Raw genomic sequence first — 19279 nt, 5'->3', positions numbered from 1 at the left:
GTTTTCAATTCCTTGCAATAGCATTGGGTTATAAATATCATTTACAAATTTCAACCAATATTAAAATAAATTTGTAAGTTTGGAAAATAGAGTACAAAAATGTGATGCATCAATTTATTTTGCAACCCAGACCCAAAAAAAAAAAATGTAACGTTACTTTTGTATTTATTCCTAGTGAATTTTTTTTTCGGTTTATATTGGTTAATTTAGAATATCATTTTTTATTACAAACAATATTGGGGAAATCAAACTTAGAATTTCGATTGCAAAAATAAATACTCTTAATTACTTGAGCTATAGGCCCCTATTACAATATACAATATCACTTTGTTTCCCTAGTATTTTTTTTAAAAGGCATTTATTGGTGACATTATAAAATAAAATAAAATATTCTTTAAAATTAAAATAATTACTTCATCAATTTGAGTGAAATTTCATTTACTTCAAAACTTCAAAGAGGGTTTTCAATTCCTTGCAATAGCATTGGGTTATAAATATCATTTACAAAATTCAACCAATATTAAAATAAATTTGTAAGTTTGAAAAATAGAGTACAAAAATGTGATGCATCAATTTATTTTGCAACCCAGACCCAAAAAAAATAAAAATGTAACGTTACTTTTGTATTTATTCCTAGTGAATTTTTTTTTCGGTTTATATTGGTTAATTTAGAATATCATTTTTTATTACAAACAATATTGGGGAAATCAAACTTAGAATTTCGATTGCAAAAATAAATACTCTTAATTACTTGAGCTATAGGCCCCTATTACAATATACAATATCACTTTGTTTCCCTAGTATTTTTTTTAAAAGGCATTTATTGGTGACATTATAAAATAAAATAAAATATTCTTTAAAATTAAAATAATTACTTCATCAATTTGAGTGAAATTTCATTTACTTCAAAACTTCAAAGAGGGTTTTCAATTCCTTGCAATAGCATTGGGTTATAAATATCATTTACAAAATTCAACCAATATTAAAATAAATTTGTAAGTTTGAAAAATAGAGTACAAAAATGTGATGCATCAATTTATTTTGCAACCCAGACCCAAAAAAAATAAAAATGTAACGTTACTTTTGTATTTATTCCTAGCGAATTTTTTTTTTCGGTTTATATTGGTTAATTTAGAATATCATTTTTTATTACAAACAATATTAGGGAAATCAAACTTAGAATTTCGATTGCAAAAATAAATACTCTTAATTACTTGAGCTACAGGCCCCTATTACAATATACAATATCACTTTGTTTCCCTAGTATTTTTTTTTAAAGGCGTTTGATTTATTTATTTCTTAGGTTTATTGTTTCCACGATCTTAATTTCGAACGTTGTGGGCCCTTCTTCGGAAAGCGTTTTTGTTGGTAAACAGAAAGCAGTATTGTCAACTAAAGCACGGGTTGGACTCTGCTAGCTCGAGGAACGACGTTGTCTAGGCAAAGGCCGCACAACGTGATTGGGAGGTGGTATCACGCTACGTTACCGCTGGCGGGCTTTAGAAACCCACACAATAAGACCATCTCCAACCCAAGGACCTAAACCCAAAATATCCCCCAAAACCTCTTCCAACCCAACAAAATGAAGGACTCAAAATTTGGGTTTTCCCAAATTCGAACCCAAATACCAGTCCACTTAGAGCAAGTCCACCCATGAAGGCTAGGGCAAGGGCAGGGCAAGGCAAGGGCTGCTACTATTCATGTGAATAGTGGCAGCCTTGCCTTAGTTGGTTCCACCCATGAAGGCTAGGGCAAGGGCAAGAAAAAAAAAAAGATTATGCAACAAAATATAAACAATTTAGAAAGTGAATAAAATTGTTATGTATTTATAGGGAAAACATCCATAATTTGTTGGTATATTTTATAATAAAAAAATTGATTTTTTTTGGATTTTTTTGAATTTTTTTGCTCACTGACGTCAGCATGACATCAGCACTGGCGTCAGCGCCTTCGGGCTGCAGCCCAGGCAAGATCTGCCCGTGGGCTTGCCCAGGTTGGTGGAACCCACCACTTGCCCGGGCTTGAGGCTGCGCGCTGGAGGCCTGTTTGGCTTGACTGGGCTGCCTTTTGCCCGGTTTTGTGCTCCCGCTGGACTTGGCCTTATTTCCTGGACCTAAAAAAAATTGTGGAGCCCACCTGCTGCATCAGCAGCCCATGTGCAAGCTTTCTTTATTGGGGCCTGCCACACAGCCCATGTGGAAGATGCTGCATTTGTCTTGTAGTGATGTTATTTGTGTATTTTTTAACTTTTTTATACTCTAATATTAATTTAAATCAACGATATATATTAAATCTAAGTTATTTTAACGGTAAAAAAAAAGATCCAATGGTTGAAATTTAAATCCAAAAATCAAAATAATATTTTAACTTAATCTAAATTAGATCCAACCCCAACACTCACCCCAAACTCTATAAATACCCACTCATTTCTCAAATAATTTACAAAAATATATATTTTTAGAATTTCAATTTTTTTTAGGTTAATTGTTCAAAAAATTAAATTATGAAGTTATTTAAAAAGATTAAATGAAGAAAAGTTATCCATAAAAAAAATATAAAAAATTAGACTTAAACCATTCTTAAACAATTTAATAAAATTACGAACTTAAAATTTGAGTCTGGAGGGTTGGGAGAAAAAATGATTTTGAGTTTGAGCAAAACTCAAATAGTCACTTTTTGGAGGGGGAAAATTTGGGTTTAGCCTCTCATGGATTGGAGATGGTCTAAACAACTGCGCTACTACTTACTAATCTCTCTCAGGCTCTCAGCGTAGGGATGGCAACGGGTCGGGTAGGGGCCGGTTATGACAATACCATCTCCATCCCCGCCCCCATCCCCGAACCAATCCCCGTTTAATAGGTTTCGGGGAATCCCTGTACCCGTCCCCGTCGGGGGACTATCCCCCATACCAGCCTCGAATCCCCAATTTTTTTTGCATAAAAAATATTTATCATACATTTTAACATTAAGTTTCATATTAAATTATCATTCAACACATTCAAATTAATTATAAAGTTCAACTCAACTATTCAAAATCACATCAATATGAAAATCCAAATAAGATTAGGAAGAATTAGGAGATGGAGGTTTAGAGTTAAACATAAATATTATAATTATATATATATTTATTTAAATATAAACATATATATTTTCGGGTCGGATTCGGTGATGGGGATGTCAATACTATCACCTCCCCATACTCGTCGGGGATTTTTCAAGTTTGGGGATCCCCGTACTCGATACCCGTTTGACCCTAAATTAGGGTCGGGAACCCGACGGGACCGCCCCTGGGGGATTTTTGCCATCCCTATCTCAGCGTCACCGTCTACTCTGAAGCTTTTTCTGAGAAAAAAAAAAAACCGTTGCTTCCACACTCTCTCTCTCAACTGGCGAAGACCCAGCGATAGGTTTCACGCTTCTTGTGCTCTTCACCTTCTTCTTCTCCTCCTCTTCATTCGCTTCTCGCTTTCACAATCTGCAACGCGCATTCGCTAGAGGAAGGGCCAGAATCCTCTGAAACGGAGCTTCGGCGACATGGCCTCTGAACCGCTTGATCATGTCGCTGATCAGGATCAACAATCATCCCCGATTTCCAATGACTTCAACCCCAGCGGGTCTCTCTCTCTCTCTATCTATATCTCTTTAATTATTTGTTTTTTGTATATTTTAAGATTTTTTTTTGACAATGTGGATTTATTGGGTGTGAATAATTTAAGTGTCTGTGTTTTTAGGTATGAGGCAAATGTTTATGAGGTTGCGAAGAGGAGGAACACCATAGCAGTGGTGGAGACAGGTTCTGGGAAGGATATGGTAGCTGCGATGCTCATCAGTGACATTGGTCAAGCTATCAAGTCAAGTGGTGCCCAAAAATTGATTGTATTTTTGGCTCCAACTGTTCATTTAGTTCATCAGGTATTCTTTTTCTAATTTAGTAAATTTGTTCCTTTTTAAAATATATATATTTCCTTTTTTGTTATTTTGCTTCCTCAAAATTTTACCATTCATGACTCATCATCATTCTACCTTTTTTTATTTATTTATAAATAATAAAAATTCCTAAGAATATTTATGTGGGCATTCCTCAGTTTTTCTTTAAATGCTTTTTATTTTTATTTTTAATTTATAGTTCTCCTAGGAGCAATCTTGCAATGTGGCTAATTGATAGTCTCACAAATTGTTGAAATTAAATGGTTTTTGTGTTTGCAGCAATTTGAGGTCGTTAAAGTAAACACAAACTTTAAAGTGGAAGAGTATTACGGAGCTAAGGGGGTTGATTCATGGACTATGGAGTGCTGGGAAAAGGAAACAAATGAGCATGATGTAAGTTTCCTTCTTTTAAAGTTGAGCAATAACTGTGATGATTTGTTTAATGAGGGTATCAGTTCATGCTTCTGTTTGAGGCTATAAGCGGTATTTCCACCACTCCTTTTGGAAAGAAACTTGAGTTTTCCTTCAGAAGTCAGTTAGATCCAGCTTGCCACAATTCCTTTTTTCTGGTCCTTTTGTTGGTAGCCTTTCTAAATGATTATTGAGTTTTTACTTGTTTTACCCACTGTTGATGCTTCATTTATTTGATTTCTAGCAGAGCGAGAACCTTATTAGAATATGAAGAAAACAATTAGCGAGGTTCCTTGTTAAAAATAGCATTATCAAAGACTTACATTTATGCATCGCATGTAAACAGTCATGTTAGAATCCTTGTCAAAAAATAGTATTCTCAATGTTTTGTAGATGCTATTAAGTTAATGCATATCCTTTTTTATTTTATCTTGTAGGTGCTAGTAATGACACCCCAGATTCTTTTGGATGCCTTGAAAAAGGCATTCTTGAGCTTGGAAGCGGTATGCTTGATGATTATTGATGAGTGCCATCTAGCTACTGGAAAGCATCCATATACAAAGATAATGAAGGTTAATTTCATTTTTGTATGTTATATATTGTCTCTGTTATTTCTCTTATAGTCAAGGGTCATCTTTATAACTATTGTCTGTTGTGGTGAAGGAATTTTATTACAAGTCTACTAACAAGCCAAAGATTTTTGGGATGACGGCATCACCTGTTATCAGAAAAGGTGATATGTAGTGGATCGTTTTCTTACATGTCCATTGTTGATTCCAAACCAACTGCTATCATATATCTTACTATGTGCATATTCAAATACAACATGGTCCGTTAGGTGTCTCATCTTCATCAGATTGCATGGGCCAGATATCAGAACTTGAAAGCACTTTGGATTCCCAGGTATAGAGAAATATTTCAGTAAGATTACTGCACATGGATCGGCTCCTTATGTTTAATATCTTGAAATTTGCTTACACAGCTTTATACTATGGAGGACAGAAAAGAGAAGGAACTGTATGTCCCATCTGCAAAAGAAACTTGTATATTTTATGACCAAGCATGGTTTCCGAGTTCGGATTTAAAAGAAAAGATGGAAGCCTCGTGGGCCAAGGTATTCCTGATTTATATGTATATGTAAATATATGTATGTTGAAAAATTTTCATTCATTGTTAGCCTGCTTACGTGTGGTAAACTTGTGTGGATACTAATAAAGCTTTCAATGCATGGACAGATTGGTGCTTCATTGTCAAAGTTGCAAGAATCAGTAGAAAGTAATTTCAAAGACATGGATGATACAATGAAGACACTGCGGAAACGATTGTCTGATGACTACGCAAATATCTTGTATTGCCTTGACAACCTTGGTCTCATATGCACTTATGAGGTATGGTTATAAGTATAACCCACTGAGTGAAAGATGTTTGTTCTAGGCAAGTCAGAGATGTTCCGTTGTCACCCTTGGACTTGGTTTTTTTTTTTTTTTTTTTTTTTTTTTTTCACTTTATACAAATTCAAACAGGTCTGATTGCACACATGGTGAGACTTACTGAGGACCTTTTTTTTTTTGTTACTTTGGATCACACTGAATTGTTACTTCTGATACACATGCTTTGACCCATTATTGAGGCCTGATACTTTTCATTTATGACTCTGGTTATAAGTACACTTGTAATTTCTCTTATATAGCAATATACTGAGATATAACTTCAGATGGGAATACCGGAGAAAGGCCACTTTGGTCTCCTCCGATTCTAATTTCTTTATGGTCTTTCCTTCTGGTTCTGATAATGAGTAACCTTAATTCTCTTGTAGGCTGTTAAGGTCTGTCTGGATAATGCTCCTTGCAAAGAGGAGTATGAACTTTATAGAGAAAGCTCTTCTCAGTGCAGATATTTTCTTGAGGAAGTGCTTGGTATAATAAGGGAATCGTTTCTGCATGGTATGCCATTCTTTAGCTTTCTTTCTTCAGTCTTTAGCCACTTGTAGAGCACATAGATCTTATCTTATATATTCAAAATTATATGCTCATCAAGAGTATGCTATAATGTACTGAAAGTCTGAAACTCTCTCTCTCTCTCTCTTTCATTCTCTATCTATCTTCCATCTATCTCTCATGTCTGTCTCTTGGTTTCTCGCTTAATCAACTGTCTGGCTTTTGCTGTAATTTTCTGACGTTTGGTTGGCATAAGATCATGATATGTAAACTATTAACAACAGAAAATGCCTATTCATCACTAATCTTGCTCTTAATGTAATTTTTGTGTTTGTTTGTGTTATCTGTTCAATTAATAACATTATGCTCGTTTCTGATAATGTTTAATGGTTGAGATTCTTCAGAATAGATGAACAATGTCATTATTTTCCCGACGCAGTTTCTATAGCCATATTGACTTGATGATGCCAACAACTTCAATTCTGGTTTACATAATATTTTGGCCATATTATTTTCTCTTTTCAGGTGGTGAAATTTTTTTGGATTTTGGGTTTGACTATTTGAAGGCGGTAAATTTGGGCTACATATCTCCGAAATTAAATGAACTTGTTCAACTTTTTCACTCATTTGGGTAAGATAATAACTTCATTGGTAAAATCTTATTCTTATCATTGCAAAGTTGATTTATCATCCATAATTTTTGGTTGCAGAGGATCTAGGGAAGAACTGTGCCTTATACTTGTTGATAGGATTATCACAGCTAAAGTGATTGGCAGATTCATGAAAAAAGTTACCTCTTTATGTCATTTCACGGTTTCCTATTTTACTGGAACTAATACGTCAGTTGATGGTCTGGCCCCAAAAATACAAAAGGAGACATTGGAATTATTCTGCTCTGGGGAGGTATATGATCTTTCATATTGTAGGAAAGGAATTGACTGATGAGAAGTTTTGACTTGTGAAAACCAGATACTCAATTGATAACCCTTTCTGAATAGGTCAATTTATTATTCGCTACTGATGTAGTTGAGGAGGGAATTCATTTTCCGAACTGCTCCTGTGTGGTACGTTATGACCTGCCAAAGACAGTCCGTAGTTATGTCCAGTCCAGGGGACAGGCCCGGCAAAATAACTCTCAATTCGTCACAATGCTGGAGAGGTGAGGTCATCTCTTTATTGTTTCACTTTATCAGCATATTATGAACCGATGTATATAAATTGACCCAAAAAAATGAACAGATGTATATAGTGAATCTCCAGTGAATTGAGGCTTTCTTCTGTAGGTATTCTTATTGTGTGTTTTCTTGAGTGTATTGATTTTCTAACTATACATGAAGTACAGGGGAAACAAGAAACAAAGGGATCAACTATATGAGATTGTCAGGAGAGAATATTTGATGACAGATTCAGCTACAAATAGAGATCCCGAAACATGCGTTTTGAAAGTATGTACTATGGAGGAGAGAAATGCATATACTGTGGATGCCACCGGAGCATCAGTCACAGCAGATTCTAGTGTCAGTCTTGTACAAAAATATTGTGAAACGCTACCTGGGGATAAGTATGCATCTGTAAACTCTTCAGCAGTCTTTCTTGAATTTACTGCTTAAAAAAAATTTCATTACTAATTGCACCCTTATTTGATTACTGTGTAACTTAGGAACTTCATTCCGAGGCCAACTTTTCACTACTCATATCTTGGAGACTCTTACGAGTGTACAATTGAATTTCCTCCACATGCGGCTTTCCAAACAATAGTTGGTCCTGTATGCAAGAAGTCTTCTTTATCAAAGCAGCTTGTATGCTTGGAAGCATGTAAGCTGTTACATCAAATGGGTGCCCTGAATGATCATCTTCTTCCAGCCATTGACGAGCCTCCAGAAAATGATCTCGATGTGAAAAGGAAAGATCCAGCTTCTGGTGCAGGTATGTTTTTTCTGTATGGTGATGCTCGGTGAATTTCAGTTGCTTTTTATGAACCAGTCATTCACATAATGTATGTTATGAATGACCACTTGCTATTTGTTCTCCATTTATAAAAATCTTGTTCATACTGTAAAGTGATGGGAAGTGTGTTGCAATATCCTTAATGAGAGGATGATGTAGCATTAGTTGTGGCTCAAAGGTAAAAAATAAGTTGTTTCTTGGCTAATGTTCGTTATCATTTTCTCGTCAATTGAACTGCTGGATGATATAAACAGGGTTGGTAAAAGTGTTTTCGTTATCACTTCTTTATTCACATTTTAAACCAGATTTATCTATTTGTCTTACTGCATCTTGAGTTTTGTTTTGGCACCTATTGTGTGTGGGCTATGTACTTAGGCAGTTTATGTTTCTACTTTTCTTTTCTTCTTTTCCTCTTTTTAATTCAAAAATTATATTTTGTCTTTAAGGAACAACTAAAAGGAAGGAATTACATGGTACAACTTGCATTCATACACTATCTGGAACTTGGGGAGGAAAACTTGATGGTGCCGTTTTTCAGGCTTATAAATTTGACTTCTCCTGTGAAATTGTTAGCGAATTTTATTCTGGATTTACTCTTCTGATTGAGTCAAAGCTTGCTGATGATGTGGGGAATATTGAATTGGAACTTTACCTGATTTCGAAGACAGTTAAGTCTTCTGTTTCTTCCTGTGGGCAAGTTCATTTGGACGGGGAACAGGTACTACTTAAGTTTTCTGACCGAAAGTTGCTTCCTTTTTCTGGGTCAGTACTTACTGTAACTATTATTTCTTAACAGATGGCAAAAGCAATGTGCTTTCAAGAATTTTTCTGTAATGGATTGTTTGGGAGATTGTTTCATGGAACCAAATCAGCTGGAAATCGGAGAGAATTTTTACTTGAGAAAGAAACAAGAAATCTGTGGAGCCCATCATACATGTATTTGCTTCTTCCACTTGAGTCATTGAATGATTCAAGTAAAGGAACTTGGAGAATAAATTGGACAGGGATAAATTCTTGTGTTTCTGCAGTAGAATTCTTGAAGAAAAACTCTTCTTTGGGTAGTCATCATTGTTATGGTGACACACGTAATTTCTTGCCGAGTAGAACTGTCTCAGCTGAGACTAAATGCAACATTGCAGAGATAGTCCACTTTGCTAATTGTTCTGTTAATGTAGCAAATCTCGAAGACATGGTGGTGGTGGCTATCCACACTGGAAGAATTTACTCCGTTGCTGAGGTTCTGAGTAACACATCTGCTGAGAGTCCTTTTGATGGAAAAAAAGACAATGTCCCCTCAAAATATAGTACATTTTCTGAGTACTTCAACAATAAGTAAGTGATTTCATACCCTGTATGATGCTTTGTAAGTAGTACTCTACAGTTTTCATAATGATGCTAATTCTGTTCAGGTATGGGATTGTACTCCAGTATCCGGGGCAGCCTCTGTTGCGATTGAAGCAAAGTCACAATCCACACAACCTTCTTGTGAACTTTAGTGGTGAAGGTTTGTTGATTTAAATGCTTGAGCTTATAGAAAATCGGCCTAACAGTGCTCTATTACTTGAGTACAATCCTATCTTATTCCTGCATCTTCAACTCCCATTAGTTATTAACACTTCAAATTGACAGCTGTTTCCATGGTTTCTTGCCAATAATGGTCCTCAGTAATTATTATTATTTTGAAGTGAATAGTTGGGAAATTGTGGCCTTGTGGGTGGTGGGATTGGGTGGTTGACTTGTTGAAGAGGTAGTAGTTGCAATGATATGAATAAATCTATTTCATACATTCTGCTGAACAGTAAATAGAGGTGCAAAAAAGGTGTGGTATGGGTGGTTGACTTATTGCAGAGTTAGTCAATGCAAATCATATCAATCAATCTATATGATACATGCTGTTAAAGCCATTTAGCAGTACTGTCTCGCGTTCTATGTTTTGTTGCTGATATTTTCTCTCAACTGGGCAGGTGGTGGTGGTATTGAAAGGCAACGCATGTATGCTCAAATGCCACCTGAGCTTCTAGTCAGTATTGGTGTCCAAAGATACGTTTTAAAGTCCTTTTATTTAATGCCATCATTGATTCACCGTTTGGAATCCTTAATGCTAGCGAGCCAACTTAGAGAAGATATCGATTGTCATTCTAGCAGCTTTCAGATATCAAGCTCATTGGTGTGCCATACTTGTGATTTGTCTTTTTTTGGCTTTCCAATAAAGTTATATGATTATTTTGACCAATTTTTTCATTATTAGATTCTAGAAGCACTTACAACACTCAGATGCAATGAAGATTTTTCTATGGAGCGCTTGGAATTGCTTGGGGATTCAGTTTTAAAGTATGCTGTGAGCTGCCACCTCTTTCTCAAATATCCCAAAAAACATGAAGGACAATTATCTAATTTGCGCCAGTGGGCTATTTGTAACTCAAACCTACATAAATTGGGAATAAATCGCAAATTACAGGTATTTGCCAGTATATGCTATCTATGGTTTACATTTATTTACTCGGTTACTGATGTTCATGCTCATGTCAGAATGACTTTGCATTTCTTCTTTGATAGGGATATATACGGGATGGTGCGTTTGATCCACGTCGTTGGGTTGCTCCAGGACAGATTTCTCTGCGACCAGCTCCTTGTAATTGTGGAGTAGATACTTTAGAAGTCCCAGTAGATAGCAAATTCCAAACTGAAGATCCCAAAGTTGTGGTTGGAAAGTCCTGTGATAAGGGTCATAGATGGATGTGTTCAAAAACAATCTCTGATTGTGTTGAAGCCCTTATAGGAGCATACTATGTTAGTGGTGGATTGCCTGCTGCACTTCATCTGATGAAGTGGTTCCATATTGATGCAGAACTTGAGCCCTCTCTGGTTGCTGAAGCAATTACTACTGCATCTCTTCGTTCTTACAACCCAAAAGCTAATGAGATTGCAATTTTGGAGTCAAAGCTTCATTATGAATTTTCTACCAAGGGTCTCTTACACGAGGCCATAACACATGCATCTGAGCAAGAATCAGGAGTTGGCTGCTGTTATGAGGTAATGATGACAGTCATATGTGGAGCCCTTGATTTACTATTTAAATTTTCACTTTTTTATTTTCTTTCCCATTTTCACAAAAGAGGATGGTTCTAGAATAATAACGGGAAAATCTGTTTTGAATTTGGAAACAAAAATTTTTGATATGAAAAATGAATCTGGGAAAGATTACTTTTTTCACTTATAACTTAAGTAATAAATTGCCAAATATAGAATAAACTGTGAAAGTTCCATATACTTCCTTTTCTTAACATCTTTAATTTTGTTCACAAAAAAAAAAACATCTTTAATTTTCAACAGAGACTAGAATTTCTAGGGGATTCTGTGTTGGACCTGCTTATCACAAGGCATCTCTATGATAGCCACACAGATATTGATCCAGGCGAGTTAACTGACTTACGTTCAGCTTCTGTTAATAATGAAAATTTTGCTCAAGTTGCTGTTAGACAAAACCTTCAGCAGCATCTACAACATTCCTCTGGGTTACTTCTAAGCCAAATAACAGAATATGTGAAGTCTCTTTCTGAACCTGACAATGGTACCACACTTCAAGGCACAAAAGGTCCTAAGGTAAGTTCTTGCTGATTGTTAAATGCTCTTTCTTTTCAATGCTTTCCCAGGGTTTGCTTGAAGTTTTGTTTTCAAGTTTTTGTAAAAGATTGAATGTCTGCTTGCTTTAGGCAGTTATCCTTTTTATCTTTATTTGGTTCGTTCTGCTTTCTAATTTGAAGATCTTTGGGGGTTCTAATGTATACTTCCCATGTATTTTAGGCATTTCTCATTTAAGTAAATCATTTGTTTGTTGCTGTTAAAAGATATATTTTCACACAATAGCAGTTCTGTAGGCTCTTTGACTGTTGAACTTCCCCTTAGCTCGATACTCCCACCATCCCTATTATTATTATTAGCAGGCCACCTCTTCTATAAGGAGAAGCTTTCCAGCATAAAATCCACCCTTTTCCAAATATCGTACCTGATAATATTTTTGTTGTAATTATCATCATTATTTTATCATTGTGAATATTGTTGTTACTATTATATTACTGTTTTGTGATCATGAATAGTTTCTCTGCAGGCTCTTGGAGACATGGTGGAAAGTATTGCAGGGGCAATACTAATTGATACCGAACTTAATCTTGATGAAGTGTGGAGAATATTTAAACCATTATTATCTCCAATTGTGACCCCTGACAAGCTTGAGCTGCCTCCACTGCGTGAACTGATTGAATTATGTGACTCACTTGGGTACTTTATAAAAGAAACGTGTACAAAGAAGGGTGAAACAGTTCATGCGAAGCTTACTGTACAGCTGAAGGATGTTCTATTGATTGGAGAGGGGTGCGATCGGACTAAAAAAGCTGCAAAAGGGGAAGCAGCTCGACGTTTACTGAAGGAACTTGAGGTTTGTTGGTTCTCTAAATGTCCGCATCCTACTCTTTTAGTTAGTATTTGGTTGCAGGAATGAGAATGGAATGGAATCAATAGAGAGTGAACTTGACTCTATTGTTTGATTGCAAATTGGATCAAGCTTAGAATCAGATTTGAGCTCGCGGTTCCAGTCTGGGTCTAAGTTCTTGGGTTCTAGGGTCCAAGAGGTCTGGGGTCCAGTTTTTTGTCTTGGGTTCTGTGTCCTGGTCCAAGGTTTAAGGTCATGAATTGATCGTTAATGAGTACAGTTTGCCAGATGTTTAATTTTTTTTTTTGGGCCTCTCTGAGTCACCAATTTTTTTTATTTTTTTCTTTCTAACGCTGTACTATTTTGTTATGCAACAGAAAAGAGATATTTCATACTCCTGGTGTTCCAAGAAGAGAAAATTGGGCTCTGAAGGAGTAGGTGATTCTTTTCTCCTTGACATCAACTATAACGTCTGCAGCCAAGTAAATGTTGAAGATTCTTCAGAGCGAGTAATCTATAAAAAGAAAAGGACAACTGAGAGAATTGGAGTTTTTCCGGCAGTCAATGAACCGAAAACCTCTAGTCCCAACGATACCGCACCGGGTTTGCACCATCTATTTGTTCTGATTATTTATTAGGGTGGGAGCTGGCTTACCATGTGTTATTATCAAGCATTATTTTTTAATTATGTCGCGGGTGCTTGCATGCAGTTATTAAATCAATCAACATGAAGAAAGGAGGACCTCGAACATCTTTTTATGATCTGTGCAAGAAACAACAGTGGAAAAGGCCCGACTTTGAATCATCAGAAACTAAGTCAAGGTACTACAAAAACTGGTGTATTTGTTTTGTGTTTTTTTTATTTCTGGCCTCACAATTGTCTTTCTTCGCGTAGAACTCCAATTGACTTTGGTGAAGGCTCAAGTGCGCATTTTAGCAGTTTTGTCTCAAAGATAACGTTGCACATACCCAACTTCGGCGACATTGAATGCACAGGAGATGCTAGACCTGATAAAAAAAGTTCAGAAGATTCTGCAGCACTTGCCATGCTTTATGAGCTTGAGCGGCAAGGCAAACTTATCATTGGTGGATGATCATGTATCTATCTTGCCTGCTAGTTTAATGAATAATTCGAGAAATCGGAGGGTGGTACCTTTTAAATCCACCAATCTTAATATGAAGCAGTTAGGATGTTGCTTGTCAGGAAATCTCACAGCAATGTGAAACTATTTGAAGGCGGCACCATAAAGAAAAATGTAAATAATGTGCTGTCTCCATCAATGTTTTCAATGGTACAAGGTATCAATATATATATATATATATATATATATATATATATATATATATATGTTCTCTTTGATATTTATAAAAAAACCAAAAAAGAAGGAAAATGTTGGGATTTTTCCCCTCATCCAAAACTCGTTATGCACACAAATTTATATATTGAATAGGTATACACCCCTATACTCCTATAAAAACAAGTGGAAAATTTGAAACTCTTCCTGAATAAAGACAAGTAGAAAATTTGAAACTCTTCCTGAATGAAGACGGTAGAAGCTTTTGATATCATGGCCTTCAAGTTCCAAGTTCTTAGTTTGAGTTTCTTCAAAGGTTCAACCATAGCAAAAACATGCTCCTAATTTGGAACACGTGAGGTGAAGATGATCTTAGGCTCTAATTAGCAGCTCATATACATTGCTGTTGTTGTCTCCGTTGACACGCTTCAACATCTCGAAACTTTTACGACTACCTAGAAATTCAATCCGTTTGAAACTCACGTAACCATGTTCTGCTGTTTCTTTACTGGAGTACACTGATCGGAGTCGATCGGCATGCCTTGAGTCTGTGTTAATAGCAGCCTCTATTTCATGGACTGACATGCTCTCCTGCAATATAAATACACATGCGAGTATACGACCCTCCATTAAGCCAATGGCTGAGAATTTTGCAGCAAAGTACCAAAAAGTAGGGAATGTCTTATTTTGTACCTGATAAAATGCATAGATATGATCCAACACCTGCAAGCATGTAAACCCATTATTGCTGAAAAATGTTCTGGAAGATGGCCCCATCTCAGCGAATCGGTCAAGAGGGAACAGTATGGTAAGAAAATGATTTTTAAATATCAATTCAGATTTCTCACTGCAGACAAACAAATAAAAGAGAACTACTGTGAGATGATATAACATTTGGGCAAATATTTTCTTTTACATTTTGTGAGGGGGTTGGGGGTGGGAAGGAAGAGAGAGATCAACAACCTTTCCTTGAGCAGCCTCGTTAAGTTTGCAAATGAAGCTTCTGAATCCTTGCCATCAGCTTTTGCATCAAAGAATACAGATGTATGGTGCTCAGTAGCATCTTCAACACTGACATTCTCGGTGTAGATTGACACCGTTGAAGTTGGTTCAGATATGGACCAGCAGATTGAATCCAGAAGGCTGCTAGGGGTTATTGGACGCATTGGAGTTTGGCAAGTCTGCGAGAACAGAGCACATAATTAAAATGGTGTACACCTATTTTCTCTTATAAAACTACCATTAGCAACAAATGTAATCGGTTCATTGAAGCTGTTAACATTATGCAAGCACTGAAAACTCCTCATAGGCCCCTAATAGACATGAACAAATAGAAAGGTAGCCAAATACAAAACTGACCGTTAACTTGTACTACAATGTTCTCATTTGTGTGATACATTCCAAATTAAGCTGATATAAAGTAATTGTTTAAATTTGAGCAAAACCATGGTGCATAAGTGATTATCATATCAAACTAAACAAGAAGCATGGATTGATGAAATACCACAGAGAACCAAACGTGATCAAGCATTACCTGCATACGAAGACCACGTCGATTTCTGACCCCAGCTTTCGCAGAATTCACAATTCGTTGTCTCTTTTCATGGTTTGCTTTATTTTTATAAGCTTGAACATCTTCAGGGACATTTCGCACATTCGTTTCCTAGTAAATCAATAAAAGAATATTGTCAAATAACAACTTGGACAAACCAAAATCATATTACTACATATATAAAAATGTTATCATTTGAAGAATGCTTAAAGGCATTCACCAGCCACCAATCACGAGTTTATTAAGATTTCAGATAATTGTGAAACCTTTTCAATTATCGTAGGTATATTATTTTAAGTTAAACCATAGCAGCAAAAGATTCACCTTGTTAACAGTTTTTTTTCTTTTCTTTTTTGGTTAAAAATTATAAAAATATCTAGACCTGAAACCATGGGTTTGGGGCAGAAGAGAGTTAAAAATCACTGCAAAACAAATCATTTTCAGAAAATGTGTAGAAAGAAACCTCATCTGCACTGCCATTCTGCGACTCTTCAAGCATCGTACCAACTTGCCTGGCCAAATCTGCAGACATGTGCACAAGCCTTTGCACATACTTCTCTTTGGCTGTTTTCAAGACCCACAGTGGCTGAGACAAATCAAACACCAAATAAAGTTCATTGCAACAAAAGAAATATACAGAGCACTCCGTCATCTCTAAATTTGCAAGTGATTTCATCAATTCTACGAACAATATGAAAACAGCAAAAAGTTATTATAGAAGGACATCCGAAATAGTCAAGTGTGTGAAAACACTTCACGCCAAAAAAGTTATTATGTATATTCATCAATAAAACTAGAGTGTAAATAGTGCAGATTCAAATAAACCAAAGGATTCTTTGTAGGACTCACTGTAACGATATTGCTAGAGTGGCCAAGATATTTACGGCTAGCAGAGCCTTCACACACTACATGACTTGCTCTGCAACCAACAAACCATTGATCAATTAACGTAACACCCTCTCTACGAGCAGCCTCAATAACCTGCCAAATAGGACAAATGATGTTGAGAGAAGCTCAGGGAAACTGTACAAACTGAGAGGGCTTCACCTCACCATTATCTAGTTTGACATTGGAAAAAAACCCAGCAAATCTTTCTTATACAGCTAAAACAAGAAGAAAGAAAAAAAAAATTGTTTTAAAAACTAAGCAAATTTTTCCTAGAAATAACTTTACCTTGTTCCTCAGTTCAGATGAAATGTCTAAGTCGACATACATGGAGTGACCAGACAGAATAGAGTCAGTAATTCTGTTAGACTCTCTTCCAGAAAAGGGGAGATGTGGTTCTTCAATCGTGTCCAATGGCTTGGCTCCACGAGCATCAACAGGAATACACGAATTTTCTGTACCAATAAACCCAACAAGCCTGTTGAACTCATCCAACCGTATACCATTCTGTCCAAAACTCTTGATACTGTAAAGTGATTCACTCAACCTCACTGCAACACACAAAAGAAACTGGATTTAGACTAATCAAGTAACATATAATTTTTGAGTGGGTTTCACCTAACCAATGCAGAAAATATACATTGGCCTCTCTTACCATTCTTCCTAACACTATCCACAAACCAGCCAATCGTAACAATCGACAGACCATTTTTTAATCCATGCTTCAAAGCATGCTCAAACTTGCGTCCACCAAAGCTGTAACACTAGTTAAGGATTGCACACGACTCACGAGCCTTACAATTTACACAAACAATAATACCAAATGTATTAAATATTTTCTTCTTGGTGCCGGTATAACACATATATCATTGCTGTCAACCCTGCCAAAGAAAATTGAGATTTTTCTCCCGAATTATATATTTAATATACCAAGAAAATGAAGCTAGAAGTAACATAATTTTGAAAAGAAAGGATATTTGGACCACCAAATGGGTACATTGAGGATGTAAGTGAGGGCTGTACTGGCCACCTAATCTCTCAGTTGCTTCCTCGACCTGTTTCCTTGCTTCTGCCAAAACAAGAATGACAAAGATGAACAGCTGCATATTTTAACAATAACACTTATTTAATACGTCACGTAGAAAACTAAGCAGCTACAAGTTGAAGGCTTATCTTTTTACCTTTGGATAGACCAGTAACGCAAATAACAAGGCCGGCAAAGGGTGCGCCTGATCGAACCACAGGCTCTGACCCAATAGAGGATGAGGCCGGAGACGCAGGCTCAAATGGTTGCAGAGCTTTAAAAGAAGGCAATGGAGATGATAACCCAACAGACAGCCTAGAGCAACCGTTGCTCTTTACCACTTCCACTCTACCACCACCACCACCCATTACAAATTAACCATTAACCACCAGGCCTCTGTTCAATTTTTTTGATAAAAACTTACAAAACAATTGTTAGAGACAGAGAGATTGATGTCTGCTTTCCTTGAAATTGAGAAACTCGACCAAATCTTAAAAGGGTAACCAAGGAAAAGGACAAGGAACAGGAATTGATTGGTGCGCGGGAAAAAAAAAGGAAAATATATTTCGAATAAACTAACAATTGAGTAAACCCAATTAAGTTGAAGAAATGAAAGAAATGAAATGACCCAGAAATAAAAATTGAAGGAAAAAACAAGTGAAAGTGTTTTCAAAGATGGAGGAATAAGAATCTTATTGGAAAGGGAAGATAAACAAACAAAAGTGGCAGTGAGGAAAGAGGCAGAGAAAAAGAGTGAGATTCAGAGGCTGTGCAGACAAAGAGTGAATTTTGAAGACTGCATAGTAAATTCGCTTTCTTTGGGTTTCCGAACAAACGAAATTACTGGATGAATCTAAAGGTTGAGTCTTTAGAGGGCGAAAAAATCGATTTTTTGATTGACGTGCTCTGTTTTTATGAGTTCTGAGTTACTTTATTTGCCTTTTTCGCAAAATGGGTTCGAGATAAAAAGTGAGAGAAACGGGAATTGCAATGCAAGCAAATTCAAAGTACCATATACAGACAGAGAGGCAGCACACTCGGTCAAAAGCTTTTGTTTCCTCAATTGGGCCCCTAATTTCGCTGGAACTACAATTGTACCACTCTCCCTTGCATTATGGGTTTGGGTCTCACAACAACCAATCGGGCCCCACCACTGACAACAATACCAAAATGAGCCTGATTACTTGGTAATTAATTTGATTTAAATTTCTTGACCTAAAAAAATTGATTTCAATTGTCCTGCTTAGCTAAATATGCATATGGATATGGATGTTGTTAACGTCAATACCCCAAGCGCACGTGAATGATTTCTAATCAATTAAATGCGGGTCTCGTAGTGATTTAGGTCAAATTGTGCAACTAAAAATAGCGTCTCGTATTTCTTATTTAAATGAAATTATCAAATGGATGGACTTGTATATCAACATGATATCGACTGAAAAATGACTATTAAGTGTTAATACATGCATGCAAGACACAATCAATCACAATAACAAAACCAAGTAATTCAATGCTAAAGTGACCATCTTGATCTTGATTAGATTCATGACATGTATTGACAACGAAATCAAACCCACTAATCAAGTCTTGTGTCTCTCTCAAAATTAATCAACTATTTATATAAGTGATGGTTGGAAATGGTTCACATAATAATATAAAGGGTGAGGTGAGGAGAGAGAGGTGCTGTCATTTGGGTGGAGGATGGTCTATAAAAAAGTTTAAGCACACAATTGACAACGCATTGGTTGGTACCACATTTGAAAGAAACATGGTGGACGTTTTTGTGGTCAGTGATCACAGAAAAAAGTTTGTGTTATTTATTTGGTTCAGTGGGATGGAGGAGTTCTTGGAAATTCAATTGCTGTCGTTTCA

At 36.2% G+C, this 19279-nt stretch overlaps 2 protein-coding genes across 3 annotated transcripts; one reads left to right on the top strand and one right to left on the bottom strand.

Annotated features, from left to right (window-relative positions):
* The first annotated feature begins 3200 nt into the window (after positions 1 to 3200).
* Positions 3201 to 14540, top strand: DCL3 (dicer-like 3). The gene is made up of 25 exons (XM_021949571.2): positions 3201 to 3614; positions 3732 to 3912; positions 4207 to 4320; positions 4776 to 4910; positions 5002 to 5071; positions 5177 to 5241; positions 5321 to 5452; positions 5574 to 5726; positions 6155 to 6281; positions 6801 to 6906; positions 6986 to 7178; positions 7274 to 7434; positions 7618 to 7836; positions 7936 to 8201; positions 8669 to 8940; positions 9019 to 9554; positions 9632 to 9726; positions 10187 to 10389; positions 10471 to 10680; positions 10779 to 11255; positions 11556 to 11825; positions 12331 to 12657; positions 13029 to 13254; positions 13362 to 13473; positions 13547 to 14540. Exons 1-25 carry the CDS (start codon positions 3535 to 3537, stop codon positions 13743 to 13745), a joined length of 4929 nt encoding a protein of 1642 aa, XP_021805263.2. The 5' UTR covers positions 3201 to 3534; the 3' UTR covers positions 13746 to 14540.
* Positions 14319 to 18400, bottom strand: LOC110749485 (BRCT domain DNA repair protein). Of its 2 annotated transcripts, none has more exons than XM_021949597.2 (10): positions 17565 to 18399; positions 17361 to 17452; positions 17039 to 17141; positions 16672 to 16934; positions 16348 to 16479; positions 15962 to 16084; positions 15481 to 15609; positions 14910 to 15127; positions 14640 to 14793; positions 14319 to 14537 (listed from the first exon to the last, which is right to left on the bottom strand). In XM_021949597.2, the coding sequence occupies exons 1-10, from the start codon at positions 17773 to 17775 to the stop codon at positions 14319 to 14321; spliced, it is 1644 nt and encodes a 547-aa protein (XP_021805289.1). In that variant the 5' UTR covers positions 17776 to 18399. The 2 variants fall into 2 exon arrangements, with proteins under 2 accessions (XP_021805289.1, XP_088111794.1); XM_088255668.1 differs by having other exon boundaries at positions 14400 to 14537; positions 14640 to 14669; positions 17565 to 18400.
* Positions 18401 to 19279: the final 879 nt, after the last annotated feature.

The sequence above is a fragment of the Prunus avium genome, chromosome 1, assembly GCF_965620075.1.
Source record: "Prunus avium chromosome 1, drPruAviu1.hap1.1, whole genome shotgun sequence".
Lineage (NCBI taxonomy): Eukaryota > Viridiplantae > Streptophyta > Magnoliopsida > Rosales > Rosaceae > Prunus > Prunus avium.
Note: the sequence above shows the minus strand (reverse complement) of the source record. Positions and strands in the feature narration are given on the sequence as shown.

Bases quoted from the DNA above. Each gene is read 5' to 3' on its own strand.
- DCL3 (XM_021949571.2), top strand. From the start codon at position 3,535: ATGGCCTCTGAACCGCTTGATCATGTCGCTGATCAGGATCAACAATCA. The intron at 5,727-6,154 runs GTATGGTTATAA...ATTCTCTTGTAG, and splicing joins GTCTCATATGCACTTATGAG to GCTGTTAAGGTCTGTCTGGA. The intron at 10,681-10,778 runs GTATTTGCCAGT...CTTCTTTGATAG, and splicing joins GAATAAATCGCAAATTACAG to GGATATATACGGGATGGTGC.
- LOC110749485 (XM_021949597.2), bottom strand. From the start codon at position 17,775: ATGGGTGGTGGTGGTGGTAGAGTGGAAGTGGTAAAGAGCAACGGTTGC. The intron at 16,935-17,038 runs GTAAGAGAGGCC...TGTGTGTTGCAG, and splicing joins GGATAGTGTTAGGAAGAATG to TGAGGTTGAGTGAATCACTT. The intron at 14,794-14,909 runs GTTGTTGATCTC...GTTTGTCTGCAG, and splicing joins ACGAGGCTGCTCAAGGAAAG to TGAGAAATCTGAATTGATAT.